Genomic DNA, 14,178 nt, shown 5'->3' on the forward strand with positions numbered 1-14,178 from the left:
TGCAGGAATTTGGTTACATGGCTGTTTGCAAATTAATGGCTAAATCAATTAAATAAAAGCATGGGATTTCTCTTGAGGAAAGTCTAGTCACAATTGCAAGGAGAAGGGGAGGGGTTGTGGAATGGGGATGACATAATCACATTTGCGAATCACCAGCAGTGTGCATGCTTTAATCCATTAATGGGGTTTTTATCTGTGATCATAAAAAGCAGGTTACATTCAGCCTGGAAGGGAGTGAGGGTTGGAGGAGAGGGGAGGGGAGAGCAAGAGAGAGAGAAAGCGAGAGAGAAAGAGAGTGCTAGTCGCTCAGTGAATTGCTTGCAAGCTTTGGGCTGATAATTAGGGATCTCAGGGGTGCAGTTTCTCAGAATAACCTGCTCGCCTTCGGATGGACCGAATGGAGACAGTGGTTCAGTCCTGCTGATATTTTTAAAGCCCTCCTCGCAGTTTGATGGGCATTCCCAGTGCTTTTGTGCACGTCTCGGAGAGCGTTGACGTGGAAAGGAGCAGCAAGGAGGGGGAGGTTGGAGAAAAAAAACGGCAGCTCTTCTAAAAATACAGAGGGCATGCGAGAGTTTGAGCAGGCTGGGAAGGAGGGCGAGGGGAGAGCAGCTCGCACCATGGTCCTCGGACACTCGGAGATGTCCCTCCTGTGACTGGATGCACCATGAGCATCTGGGAGGTGATCCTGGCTTTCGTGATGGTTGTGCTGATGCTCGTGGCCCTGCTGGCCAACGTGCTGGTGCTGATGTGCTTCTTGTACAGCGCTGACATCCGCAAGCAGGTCCCAGGATTGTTCATCCTCAACCTCACCTTCTGCAACCTGTTGATGACCGTCTCCAGCATGCCCCTGACCTTGGCTGGGATCATTTACAAGAGGCAACCGGGAGGAGATCAGATCTGCCACGCTGTGGGCTTCCTGGAGACTTTCCTCACCACGAACTCCATGCTGAGCATGGCAGCATTGAGCATTGACAGGTGGATTGCCGTGGTCTTCCCTCTAAGTTACCACTCCAAAATGAGGTACAGAGATGCTGCTCTCATCCTGAGCTACACGTGGTTACACTCCGTGTCATTCCCCATAGTGGCAGCGTCTCTCTCCTGGGTGGGTTTCCATCACCTCTATGCCTCCTGCACCCTGTACAACAAGAGACCAGAGGATAGGACACAGTTTGTGATTTTCACTGGGGTCTTTCACACCCTCAGCTTCCTCCTCTCCCTTATAGTCCTGTGTTTCACTTATCTCAAAGTGCTGAAGGTGGCACGGTTCCACTGTAAGCGGATTGACGTGATCACTATGCAGACCCTGGTACTGCTTGTGGACATCCATCCCAGGTAGGTGCCTGTGTGCTCAGCAAGAGATTGGCTGCAGAGGAGGTGAGAATGGGGCTTAGTGTTATGTTAAATGCAGTCTGAGCAGTGTCACAGCAGAGAGGGACTGGGAGGGGGAGAAACAAGCATCCTTCCTGCTGGTACCTGTTCTGCACGTTGCTTTGTACTTGTGTTTGTGTTTTTTTCCGGTTGCAAAAACAAGTCTTCTTTCTTAGGAGCCTGTTCTGGGAGAGAGAGCAAAGAAACAAGCAGTTTTGGCTGAGCATGCGTTTCCCTTTGAGACAGTGATCAGACGACTGCTCTTTGTCTCAGAAAGTGGATTTAGTGATTGATAGAGTCACAGATTTTAGCACTGTCAGCCTGAAACAGTGATTCTCGCTGAGAGGGAGCACATGTGCCTGTCTCAGAGCTGAGAGGGAAGGGGAGCTGGGGCACTCGCTGCTCCTCCAGCTGTGTCCATGTTGCTGTGCTCTCTGTAACTTTATCTTTCCCAAAGGCAGCATCGTAAGGGAATAACATCTGCTAAATAGGTATGCTTGAATGCCTGTATGTAAATCCTACCGAGATACTTCAGTAGCAATGTTAATATGACAAGTGAGGGATGTAGAAAGCTCATTGCTAATGAGAGTCCTTAAGCGAGAGAACTGTTAGGAGAAAAGTCTCCAGGGGCTGGGAGAAGAATGGCAAGCACCAAGCAGGCATGGATGTGTATCGGGAAGCTATGCAAGAGTCCTGTCAGAGATGATGTGCAGGCAATAAATCTTGCATAAATAGGACATGTCTGGGTCAGCAAGTGAAGCAGATTTGGCGGGGAAAGGGAGAGTGGGAGAGACCTTTTTCCTGATCATTAAGGGATGCAGAGCTGTACAGCTGAAGGAGAGAAAGGTTTGCTGGATGGAAGCCCTGGGACTTGGGGCCGGTGAGAAGACAGCAGCAGAACAAGCCAGAGCAATCTGCCTGGGAAAAAGGGAAATTAGAAATCAATCCACAAAGCTAAGGCAGGATGCAGTGGGATGGAGTGGCTGATGGACCACAATAGGCTCTGGGCTTGGAGGCTCCGATGAGCTTGGGCAGACAGGCTAAGGACCAGTTGGACTGGGACAAGGTGGGAAAGACAGAGAGTGAGCTGTGAGCAGGAGAAACATGGGACTTGGTTCAGTGAGCATGGTGGTGATCTGTTGATGGTTGAACTTGGTGATCTTAGTGGTCTTTTCCAACCTTAATGAGGCTATAATTCTCTGGTTCTATGAAACCAGGGGTGTGGTTGTAGTGTGGGAGGAAATGGGCCCAGTTTGCTGAGAGTTTTGCTTAGAAGAGGAGTGTGACTGGAGCAAGTGATTGGGAAGGAAAGGCTCCAATAGACTCACCTGGAGAAAGGGGGAGAAGATGGTTTGGCTATGGGGGGTTGTGGAACATCTGTGAAGGATGCGCATGCCGGCTGTCAGAGACTGAGTCTGTAAGTTCACACTGAAGGGAAGTGTTTTTCAGCAAGGTGCTGGCAGCTGGGGAAGAAGAGAGGAAAGCCACGAGCAGATGAGGAGGGTTGTCCCATAGCAGCATCTCACCTTGCTGTTATCTGCAGGCTGGAGGCAAGCAGCAGCTCCTGTATTGCAGCCAGCTGCAGGAGTGGAAGGAAGCACATGTGGCTGTCCTCAAAATGAGGTCAGAGCTCGGGGATTCCTTAGCCTGAGGCAAAGAAGTCTGAAAGGATCAGGGCAGGACAGTGCTGTGTCAGAGGAACAGAAACATTTGCTTAAAATTCTCCAGTTAAGCTGTCTGATCCATGTCTTGACCACAAACGTGGAGCAGAACTTTGGGTGAGTCCTGTTCCTGCTTTTGAGAAACACATGTATAAATCTTCCTTTATCCACCAAGTCACAGAGAGGAAAAAACAGCCTCCTACCCCATATGCTGTCTGGTTTGCTAAACTGTATCCCAGTCGCTCTTAATTCCTGCTGTGGGATGCTGTGGCCACTCACAGGGCAGTGCTGTAGACGTGCTGGGGCTGTTAGAAGTAGCAATCCTTACACCTAATGCTTAAAATATGGCTGGATTGTACAGAAAAGCTTAGAAAGAAAGGGCAAAAATCACAACGGTATTCTCCTCCTCTGCATTTTTTCTTGTCTGAGTTAACTTGAAGGTATTCCTGCATTTCTAAATCATCTCACACAGAAGAGCAGGCTCATGGGGCTGTGGGTATCGTAGCCCTTCTTTGGAGGAGATGGAGGCACTTTGCTGCCAGTAACCTCTGTTGCTGCTTATTCAGCTCTTACCTCAGGCCATTCTGTAGGAAAGGGGAGATTTCTCTGGACTACAGCAACGATGGCTGATTCCAGCCTACAGTGCTGCTGTCCTATCAGTGACAGCTGCAGCAGCTGTAGGGTCAGACCTTAGACTCTACACAGAGGCTCTTCACAAAGTGATCTGCATTGTGTTATATAAGTGGCACATGTCCAGGAATGTTTAGTGTTTGTGATAGTACCCAACAGCAAAACACGGGCACTGGGAGGACGTACACGAGAGGCCAAAGTTTGCAGTTGTAGCTTAGTTTACCCATGGCTTTTGTGTGGTCTGGTTTCAACGCTGAGAAATGTGTACAGACAATTTTCTGCTCCTTGTGACTCAGAATCCACCCGCCAGGGGTTCTGGGACAGGCGTTATGACAGATGGCTTTATTACCTGTGACTTGGGAAGACAGAAGTGATCTTCTGAAGATCATTTGAGATGAGTACGAAGGAAACCTCTAAATACCGCACAGAACCGTGTGAATGTTTAGGGCACATGTCCTTTCAAGTTAGCTTTGGCATTTTTACTGGGCACTGCTTTTTCTTGACTTTGTTCCCTAGACTGAGCTATCTGAGTTACTGTGAGAGGCTTGGGCAAGAATTCTCTTAAGTGCTTAACTCATGTATTTCTCAACCGAAATTATCTATGCTATCTTTTTGTGTATGCACCTCTTAAAGATAGTGGATCTTAAGTTTCAGTATCTCATAAGCTTTGTTTAAAATACCAAAGCTTCAAAGGGATATATCTCAGATTTACCAGGATATTAAAATCTTTGAATGAAAGCTTAGTCAACAAACCAGTTCTGTTACCAATGTCACCCGTGGAACCCATGTTTATGTTCTTATCTAACTGCATAAAAAAGTGCACAAAAGTAAAATACCCATCTGAGCACATGATTTGTATGGATGAACAAGATAAAATAGTTTCATTTGTGATGTGGTATATACTAGCTACATCTGGAAATGCAGAACAAAAGAAATCAGCCGAAGCTTTCAGGTCTTCCCACGTCACACGTGAGCTCCTGGAGTCAATAACAGCTTTGTATACCAATTAATGTGTAAAGAGATATAGTGGAGGGAACTATTAGACACAAAAAATACCCCTCCCCACCCTAACAGCATCCTAACTGAAATGGCTTTGGAAATTTTTTTTCCTATACTGATGCATGTTCAGGATGTTATGAGTCTCAGCGCAGGTCTTAAGTGAAGCTGCTGAACCTCTGAGATCCTGTTTGCACCTGAAAGTACTCCAAGTTCTTCAGCTCCTGCAGAACTGGAAGCATAGGTTCCCTCAAACAGGTGGATTTCTTTTTTTACTGCTCAGCTGTCATTTTGAGCTGCATATAACTCAGATGTAGAACATGTAACACTGTTAGATGCGTTTTAGTTCTACTTAGGCATATTCTTTAGGAGCAAGGCAATTTGTTATTTCTTTCGTTCACTTTTCCATCATGGCAGCTGCTCTAGGAACTGGATGTAAGAGAGTAAATAAAAAGGAAATAATGAAAAAAAAAAATTTTTTTTTTTTTTAGCCCAATCAAAAGATAACATTAGAACGGTCTGACACAGATAGCCCCAAAGCACCTTGAGACCCTCAGGACACAACACGTGCTTAGATGTTGATCAGACATTAGAGCAAACAACAGACAGCTGCGGTCATAAACCACACAGCTATTAACATATGCAAGTGTGGAACCTGACAATGAGTCATCAATTCCAAACTTACAATAAAATCAGAGGGAGATGAGCTCCAAGCTGTCATAACATGCTGTGCAAGGGCCAGACCACTGACTTTGCCCAAGACACATGGTTACTTTGACACAAGATGTGTGCAATGGGCCCACAGGCAGCAACACTGCTATGTGCCTAGAGTGGGATTTGGGCAGGCTGCCTGGCTTTGGTTTCATCCTTTCCCAAAGGGAGTATGTTGGCAGATTCACCAGTTCAGGTGCAGATGGCTCTGGGATGTACAACCTGTGCTTCCAATCCCACAGAAACACCTACAGAGCCACAGACACATCCCTGGGCTTCACCCAGCCAGCACAGAAGTTGCACAAGCAGGTAGAGGAAGATGGAAAAATCAAAACAGGACTAATTGGTGTCTGTTTGGTTGGAAATAAGGCTGGTTTGAGCCTCAGAGTCAGAACACCTCAGCTTTTCAGATTTGTTGTCTAGTTTCTGGCTTTGCAAAGTACTCAACACGTGCACAAACTGTTGTGGGATTTATGGCTGCACTATTCACAGCTACTGGATATAACGATTGCTCCAATGTTGGGCTGACTGGTAAGAGGGTATGTTTTCCTGTCATGATTTCACTGTGCTTTATTTCTTACCTCACTGGGCTGTTTCTCCTATCTGTGATATGGTTATTTGAATTGCCTTTCCTATGGAAGCAGGATGCTGCCTATCCCATTCTACTGTTTTGTAAACCTTTGAATATCATGAGCAAAACTCAAATACAGCTTGCAGCGATTCAGAAAGGAGATGCCATTGGATTCAAGGCTGGATGCCACCAGCCTGTCCATAAATAAATCAATATAACGGGGTGCTTATGTGCATATAAGTGTACATACATGCATTTCTCAGTAATTGGTTTTGGAAGGTAAGATCACGTAAAGCATTAATACTCACTCTTCTCCTGTGAAAATGCAATGCACTGGTTATCGGGTTATGGGAAAGCAGCATGTACTGGAAGAACTGATTTCTATTATTCCAGAAGTATAGCTGTTAAAGTCTGCTACCTGATATTATGATTCATGTTCTTGTTTGTGTTGAATGTTGCACAGTGTAAGAGAGCGTTGTCTAGAAGAGCAGAAGAGACGGAGGCAACGAGCAACAAAGAAAATAAGTACCTTCATTGGTACCTTTATACTTTGTTTTGCACCTTATGTTATCACAAGGTAAGCAGGAACCTATGTTCTGAAAAAGTGGTCAGAAAAGCAGGGCACTGAAACTGATGCAAGCTCCCAATGAAAGCTCCCTGCCATATTTCACCTACCAGAGATTCTATTTGCTGTGCCAACCACATTATGTAGAATGTCACAGCACTTCCAGTCCAACCCCTCTGTAGTCTGCGAGCCAAACCCCATCCAGTGAGCCAAGTCAATGTGTGGGTTGCATGGGAAGGACTAAGGAGTTCAGTCCCCAGGTGCCAGGAGATGTTGTTGTGGTTATTTTCGGACACCAAGAATTTACCTGCACCTCAGAATACACCAGTGGCCCAGGGGGTGAGCTAACCCATAGTATAGGACATTAGTCTGAATAGGATGAAGAGCTGAGATTTAAACAGCAGCTTTCTTGGACAGAATCCTTGGTCATAAATGTCAGATATCAAAGCTAGTCTGGCTTACAGCTAAAGAAAATCTTGCATTTTATGTTCAGATGTCCCTATTTATCTAGCAGCTTATTTCTGAAAATGGCTCCTGTGGGAAACACAGAAGTACTCCTATGAAACAAAATTATTGGAAAGCAAGTGTTTCTGGATTAGTGTTATCAAGTTGTTGAAAGGAAATTTACAACTTGTGCTCACTGTTAAAACTCAGGAAAAACTGAAATGCTCCTATGAGGAGCAGAGAAAGAAAAAGATATATACACGTAAAGCATCACCTATTCCAGTATTACTGGAGAGAAATTAATGGAGCTGATGTCAGTCAAATTCAGAATTGCCAAAAAAAACCCACATTGAAAAACCAGAATTAAGACTCAGTGTAAGCGGGCAATAGAAAAACCCATTTTTCCATCACAGTACAATATCCTGAATTTCTGTTTTTAACAAAACAATTAACAAGCAGTCTTGTAGTCTCTTGTTAGAAAGAAAAAACTGCATGCCACATTAATTTTATGCTCATGATAATAACAGCTAATTGATCCGTGCTAATAACTTGTGACAATGTTGGGAGTACGTTTGTACAGCATTATGAAGTTTTTCTTCACCCTGACTTTACAGTGGCAAAGAGACCTTGCCCTGTGCTCTGAAAGGGTATGAAAGGATTTAAAATTATGGGCACTTAGCCTTAAGTGTCAGGCTATAAGATATTAGAGTATACCTTACTTCAAGTGGTTAAATTTCATTTTATATCAGGTGTGTGAAGCTAATGAAAATCATCACAGGCACTGAATAGCTCTCAGCTCAGCCCTGATGACACCGAGCACTTGAGCCAGGGCTGTCAGAAGTATTTCTGTGCTCCCTGCAGTTCAGCCCAGCATTCAGCCACCACCTCCCTGCTACCACTGAGCTCCAAGGCAGCCTGTGTGCTTCTAATCCTGAAGTACAAAAGGGGGGTGAGGGGGGGGGTTAGAAAAATCCTCAACCTACCTGCTTCAATCCTTACAAGGTTCACTAAACATTCACACAAGTCTTCAGTCCACGAAGGACCGATGGCTTTTCTGCAGGGGGTGACCAGAAGAACTGAGGCACAGGGTCCTAACAGTACAGAGATGCTTTGCACCATGATCTATGGAAGGATATTTGAGGATGCCTTCTGCATGTGACTGATGTCAAAGCCAGGGGAACGAGGAGGCTTCATTATGTAAGCAAATATTCTTTTCTGGACTAAATCCAGAGTGTTTTGCACTTCACAAGATGGGGCAATCAGTCACTTCTCAAGGCTGTGAACAGAAGATAGCTGACGAAGTGTATCATTCCCATGGGAACAGCAGGCTCGAAGTGGCACTTAACTTCCATTAAACGTGCTCTAAACCAGCTGATGATTTGAGGGCTCCAAACAGGCAGGTACTGGGTTACACTATAATGCCTTTCTGCTTCCACACCAAAAGCCAGCAGTTGTCTGCAGCAGCCCACAAGCCAGAGAGGGAGCCATGCCTAGAGCTGCAGTTGGACAAATGCCTCTCTAGGTCAACCAGAGTCTTTTTCAGCTCACATCAGGGTAAAGATCAGATTAGTCACCCCTTTTATCAAGGAAATGCCCATTTAATTAGTTCAGTGGCTGACCTTAAGTAGCACATCTAGACAGTTCTATTATTGATTCAGTGTCTTCAGGTACCAGATGTATGTTGACTATTCCTAGGTATAGCTGGTTGCTTGGTTAGGAAAAATGCTGTTATAACACATCTCTTATTTTGCTATATTTATCGTTATGTGATTGAAAACAGTATTGAAAACCTGAATTCTCCTAGAAGCTTCTTCATAAGAAAAATCAGAAGAAGTCATACTATTTTCTAATATTTATGTCCAACTCCACACTTCTCAGACAAATACAGAACTTTGCTCAAGTGATCTACTAAATGCTGTCAATTTTGGGGCAATTGGCCCTAAATTAAAAATTCTGAAGTAATATTACAAAGAAGTGTGCAGTCCCAAGGCCTTGGGTTAGGGAGAAGGATGGCAAAAGAGGCAGAAGACTGAAATTCTCTTGTATTATCTCTGGGGAATGGGACAAACAAAATGCATTTTTACTTTGGTTGGCTGCCCTCTGCATACAAACACTGCTTGGGCAGACAGACAGGCAAACTCACAAATGAGTTCTGATCTATGTTCTTGCTTGTCTGCTTATAAATGCACACTTCTCCTAAGTGTGCATTTATAGGTTGATGTATTTGAAGGCTTTCTAGGCTCCCTCAAAAGCTTCATGTGACATAGGTGGGGGGGTAAGAAGAGAGGTAACAGCCTTAAGCTGTGCCAGGGGAGGTTCAGGTTGTAGGATAGTAGGAAAAAAGTATTTCCTCTCAGAAAAGAAGTGGGAACACTGATCATCATGTTCAGCTTATTCATTAATACAAGAAAAAAGACCAAGGTAAAATTCTGATACTATGAGTCCTGTGTGAAATAAATAAATAAAATCAGAGTTGGTAACGAGCAGAATTGTTTGGATTATAAGCTTAAAGAGTAGATCCAAGTTCCTGAATTCCTGCTCAGTTTTGCCCCTGAACAAGACATAATCACTTGTTTGAGGATCTCTAGCCTATTCAGAGTTTTCTTTAAAACTCTGTTAATTTCTGAAGGAGAGTCAGTGCACAGGAGAGATGCTCCATTATACTAGCTGCCCATATGGACCTATGTATGTCCTGTAAAATATTTTACTAACGTGATAAACTGCACATGTATGTAAAGCAGTTTCACTCTGTGTTATCTGCATAAGAGATCAAGGTCTTACTCTTCAAGGTGACATCCTTGTTTACTTCTGGAAATGAAATAAAATAATTGGATTTCCACTTGCCACTATGTGCGCCACAGAATTACGTTTCTAACAGATTAGAAAAATTATCATGGCAAAACAGTTCATTGTTTTGAAGTACAGGAATTGGGTATCAGACAAGTAGAAGAGTGGCTTTTGAAAGTGAGTTAGGGAATTATGTAGCCAATGCTGTAGAATTTAATTTAGAGGTAGCACTGAAATATTAATGCACCTTCACTGAAAACATCTTCCTGCCTGAAATGTTTCACGAAAATTGAAGCTATGCATATAATTCCCCTCATTAATGAGAAACAAAACCCTCTTTCAAAGGCAATAAGGTATATGACACGACTTGAAGACATTTAATTGTTTCTACATCAAATAGAATTGCGTATCTTGGGGCTTATCTGCAGTTGTTTGTTGCTATGTATCTGCAAATGTCAAATATAATACACAAGAATGGCAAGATCTTTAAATGTCAAGGACACAAGGAAATAATTGAAGAAAATATCATAGATTCTGTTGATAAAAGTGCTGGATTTTTAATTGGTCAGTCACTGAAGGCAGAATTTGTAAGCCTACACTTACAACCCTGCAGTGTCCATGTGATGTGCTCTAAATGGAGACTGTTAACAGCTCATAGGACTGGGTGACAGAGGTTCAGACACAAATTTGTCATACCTTGATCATTCAAGGCATCCACTGCACTTAATTAAACTTAATCAAATTCAGTATCTGTAAAACATTTGACCAAAGTAAATCAACCACATTAGATTCAAGATGATAAAATTTTAAATGCAAAGAAGTCATTAAATATATGAAGAAGGATGGCTCACCATAAATTACAGAGTAAATATGACTTACTAGAAGATGAATATCCAAATATTCAAATCTCATTTTAGAACATATTTACATGAGTCTCCTAGCTACATTTTCTTACATGGCTGAATAGACCAGACCTCCAGCAGCCAGAGCAGGAGGTAATTGTGTTTGACTTTGGATGCTGCTTTGTAAAAAAAGATATCAACCACAAGTTAGAAGGAGAGGTTGGAAGGATGGCGTTGACTTAGGCAAGACGAAAGGAGAGGAAAATTATGGCAGTTCTTTGGGAACTCAGAGCAGCTCACAGTGATGAGCTGAGCCAAATTCTCAAGCATTTTCACATAACATAACCTTGTCAACTCCAACGCCTTACATGCCCCTGAGCCCATAACCCCAGTAGGTACTGGGTGTTCCTCTTCATATGCATAATACTTTCAGCCCTTGTCTCCACTGAAGCACGAATGTTCTCCCCGGAGAACAGCACACGAATGCAGAACATTTCTGAAATGGCCATTGAGCTCAGTAAAGATATAAAGAACCTGAAACTAATTTGCTCTTTGATAATAGGACATATTAATGTAAAGATTTTAACTGTGACAGGATGATATTTCTCTCTGAAGCATGGTGGTTATCAGTGACTAACGCTTAATTATTTGACAGTGAAATTAAGAGCATATAACATGAATTGTCAAACTTCAGTTAGTTCCCTTTATCTCAAGGTTCCATGAAATTATTCATTTAATACAGCTTAGGCTTGCACTACGTTCTGTTGCAGTGTATGCAAATTGATGCCAAAGAGGTGCTCAGAAACCATTTCAAGATGACAGAGAGGCCCTTGTAAGAAAGAACTTGCAAGACCAGAAGTACATCTTTGAGTGGTAGCTATCCAAGCATCCCTGAGCACTGGGATGTTTTGAGCACTACTGCCACACTGTACCAAATTCAGGCCCCACTTTCAAGCTCCAGTGACTAGACCATGCCATCTGCCAGTGCTATTTTAAACAACAAAATGCAGGGAAACTTTATGGAATGCAAACAAAATGGCTGAGGAAATCCTTATTTCTAAACCGCTTGAAATGCTAGCAGTGTTGGTGTTGATGCTGTAGGAATCACACTTGAGAATGCTACTTGGAAATGGTCCTTTGTCTGTAGAAAGGTTAGCAGTTGAAGATTTTTCCATGCAGGTTTAAAAACACCTGTGTCTGAAGATAGTTGTCAGCAAAGATCTCATTTGCTATCACAGAGTGGGGCTCTCTAGCAGCACATATGCCCTTTGGAATCATTCTTCTCTAGAAAAATCAATAGTTACTCAACAGCTGTAGAGACATATTGAACAGAGTTGCCCTTCAGTGTTGCTCAAAGACGAGGGAAAAGAATCTTGTGGAGTTATCAATATTGCACTGTCAAAAATACTGGAGGTCTCAGAACAAAGTGAACAGTCTGTGCTGGGGTGTGAGGGGCATATAAAGCTCTTTTTCCGTCCCTCCCTTCCCAATGACTTAAACATTTTTCTGGGCTAGATTTATTGCAATAGTATTTTTGGACTTCAAATTGACCACTTTTAAAAGTTAAGATTAATTGAGCCATTTCTTAGTGAATAATTTTCCTTCCTTGTATGCTTCACCTGTAGCCCAGTCAGACTAATCAAACGCATCACACTCCAGAGCCTGGACTTCTTATAAATGATATGTATCACTGCATGATGGTTTTGCAGATACTCCAGAGAGGACCTTGAAGGATGACTATGGACCAGATGTTGTATTTTAAGTTATAACTATAGGGAGATACGACTCCCACTAAACCAAGCGATGATGGTCAGTGTCTCGATCTCAGTCTTTGGAACCCAAAGTTTTTGCAACAGCAGCTAGGAAATTATACTGAGCTGCACAGAAATATATATTATTATATTGGCTATTAAATGTGGTGTGCACGATGGATTAAATGGTGCAGTTAAGCATCAGGAAATGTTCTTGGGGAAAGTTATACTCTTTTCATATCTTTTAGAGTTCTATCAAGTCTATGATGAGCTTCAGCTGTTAAAAATATGATCTTATGGCATGCACTACTGGAAAAAAATTACGCAACAAAAACACTAAATAACAACAACAAAACAAAGATGTATCAACTACGAAACTTTGCTTTCTAACAAGAGATCTTACTAGGACTGAAAACCCTAGAGTAGTCAGAGAAAGTAACACTCCTTGTTTGTGTGCACAAATTTTGGCAGAGAGAATAAAACCATAATGGTTGGGGATATGCCATGCAGTGTTTAAACGTAGACATTTTTCACAAGCAGAAAATTTTCTGGGGAGTGTTAACCTGCTTACTTCAGAGCATTTATGATCCTGAGCGCTACAGAGAGAAAAAAAAAGAAAATCAGGGCAAGATTATTGCATATATACAGAGTAAACTGACCCTTTATCAACAATCTCACTCACTTTGGTCATCAAGAAGAGTTCAAAATCCAGCTCTGTATAGACAGTCAGACTTAATTGTTAGTCTCCAAAGGTGTCTTGCAATAACAAATAAATAGGCTCTTCTAGAGTTTGCCTCATTCTGTTGGAGCTGTTGTACTTTGCATTCAATTGTCCAAAAGATTTGAGGCAAAGATATGAAGAACCCTTCACGAAGTAACACATCCAAGGCCAAATTCTGGCTTCAGTAAGCATACATCCGAATGTACAAAGTGAAGGATGCCTGGAAGTTTACAGTTCAAGACATCTCAACAGGAGCTGTGTAATTACATTTCGGGGAAACAAACCCCAGTTTTACTATTGCATAGTCACAAAAACATGTCCATTCACATTTTCATGGGTATGGTGTTTTTTTTTCCCACCCTTTTGTTTTCTTGCAAGTGCCCAGGAATTTGGGGAGGGGTGCATCGTTGACTTCTCATTGTGCTGCTGGAATACTCACTCTTTCAACCTTTCTCTTCCCACAGACTTGTTGAATTATCCTCTACGATCCCCATCAACTCCCACTGGGGAATTATCTCCAAGTGCTTAGCTTACAGCAAAGTAGTTTCAGACCCTTTTGTTTACTCTTTGCTACGGAATCAGTACAAGAAGACATGGAAGGACATCATAAACAAGATCCTCAAAAGGAGCTCCATCAACTCCTCTGCCCTCACCAGCGAGTCGCACAATCGAAATATACTGCAGCTGAATGAATGAGGAGCCTTCCTCGTGGGTATGGGATCTTCCAGAAGCATTAAATGATATATGAGAAACAACAGTAACTGGCCTATCCCTAATAGCTATCCTCAGCTGTCAAGGCTTTGGGAGGTGGTCGCAGGGGCTGTGTCCTTTCCACAGCCCTCGTACACCCATGGGAGGCTGCTTTGAGCCTCCTCTCTCCAACTGCAGCACGCTATCGGGTGCGTGGTCCTGCACACTTCACCAAGACCAATCTCCCATTGATTTCCATCAGCAGTTACACATAGAGTGAAAAGCTGCTCCTTGGTGGAAGGGCTCATAGATTAGCGGGAGCAGAAAGGTGCAATAGTGAGATTATTTTTAAAAAAGCCACACAGATATATATATCTGTGCCATGTTCTTCACTGGCTGCAGATCAGGGTCTCTCTGATGGATCTGCCAGCTTTACAA

At 42.9% G+C, this 14,178-nt stretch overlaps 1 protein-coding gene across 1 annotated transcript; it reads left to right on the plus strand.

The window, feature by feature from the left end:
• The first annotated feature begins 246 nt into the window (after window positions 1-246).
• GPR26 (G protein-coupled receptor 26) lies at window positions 247-13,746 on the plus strand. The gene is made up of 3 exons (XM_031597258.2): window positions 247-1,335; window positions 6,404-6,517; window positions 13,515-13,746. Exons 1-3 carry the CDS (start codon window positions 668-670, stop codon window positions 13,744-13,746), a joined length of 1,014 nt encoding a protein of 337 aa, XP_031453118.1. The 5' UTR covers window positions 247-667.
• The last annotated feature ends 432 nt before the right edge of the window (window positions 13,747-14,178 follow it).

The sequence above is a fragment of the Phasianus colchicus genome, chromosome 8 (genome assembly GCF_987193195.1).
Source record: "Phasianus colchicus chromosome 8, bPhaCol1.hap1.1, whole genome shotgun sequence".
NCBI lineage: Eukaryota > Metazoa > Chordata > Aves > Galliformes > Phasianidae > Phasianus > Phasianus colchicus.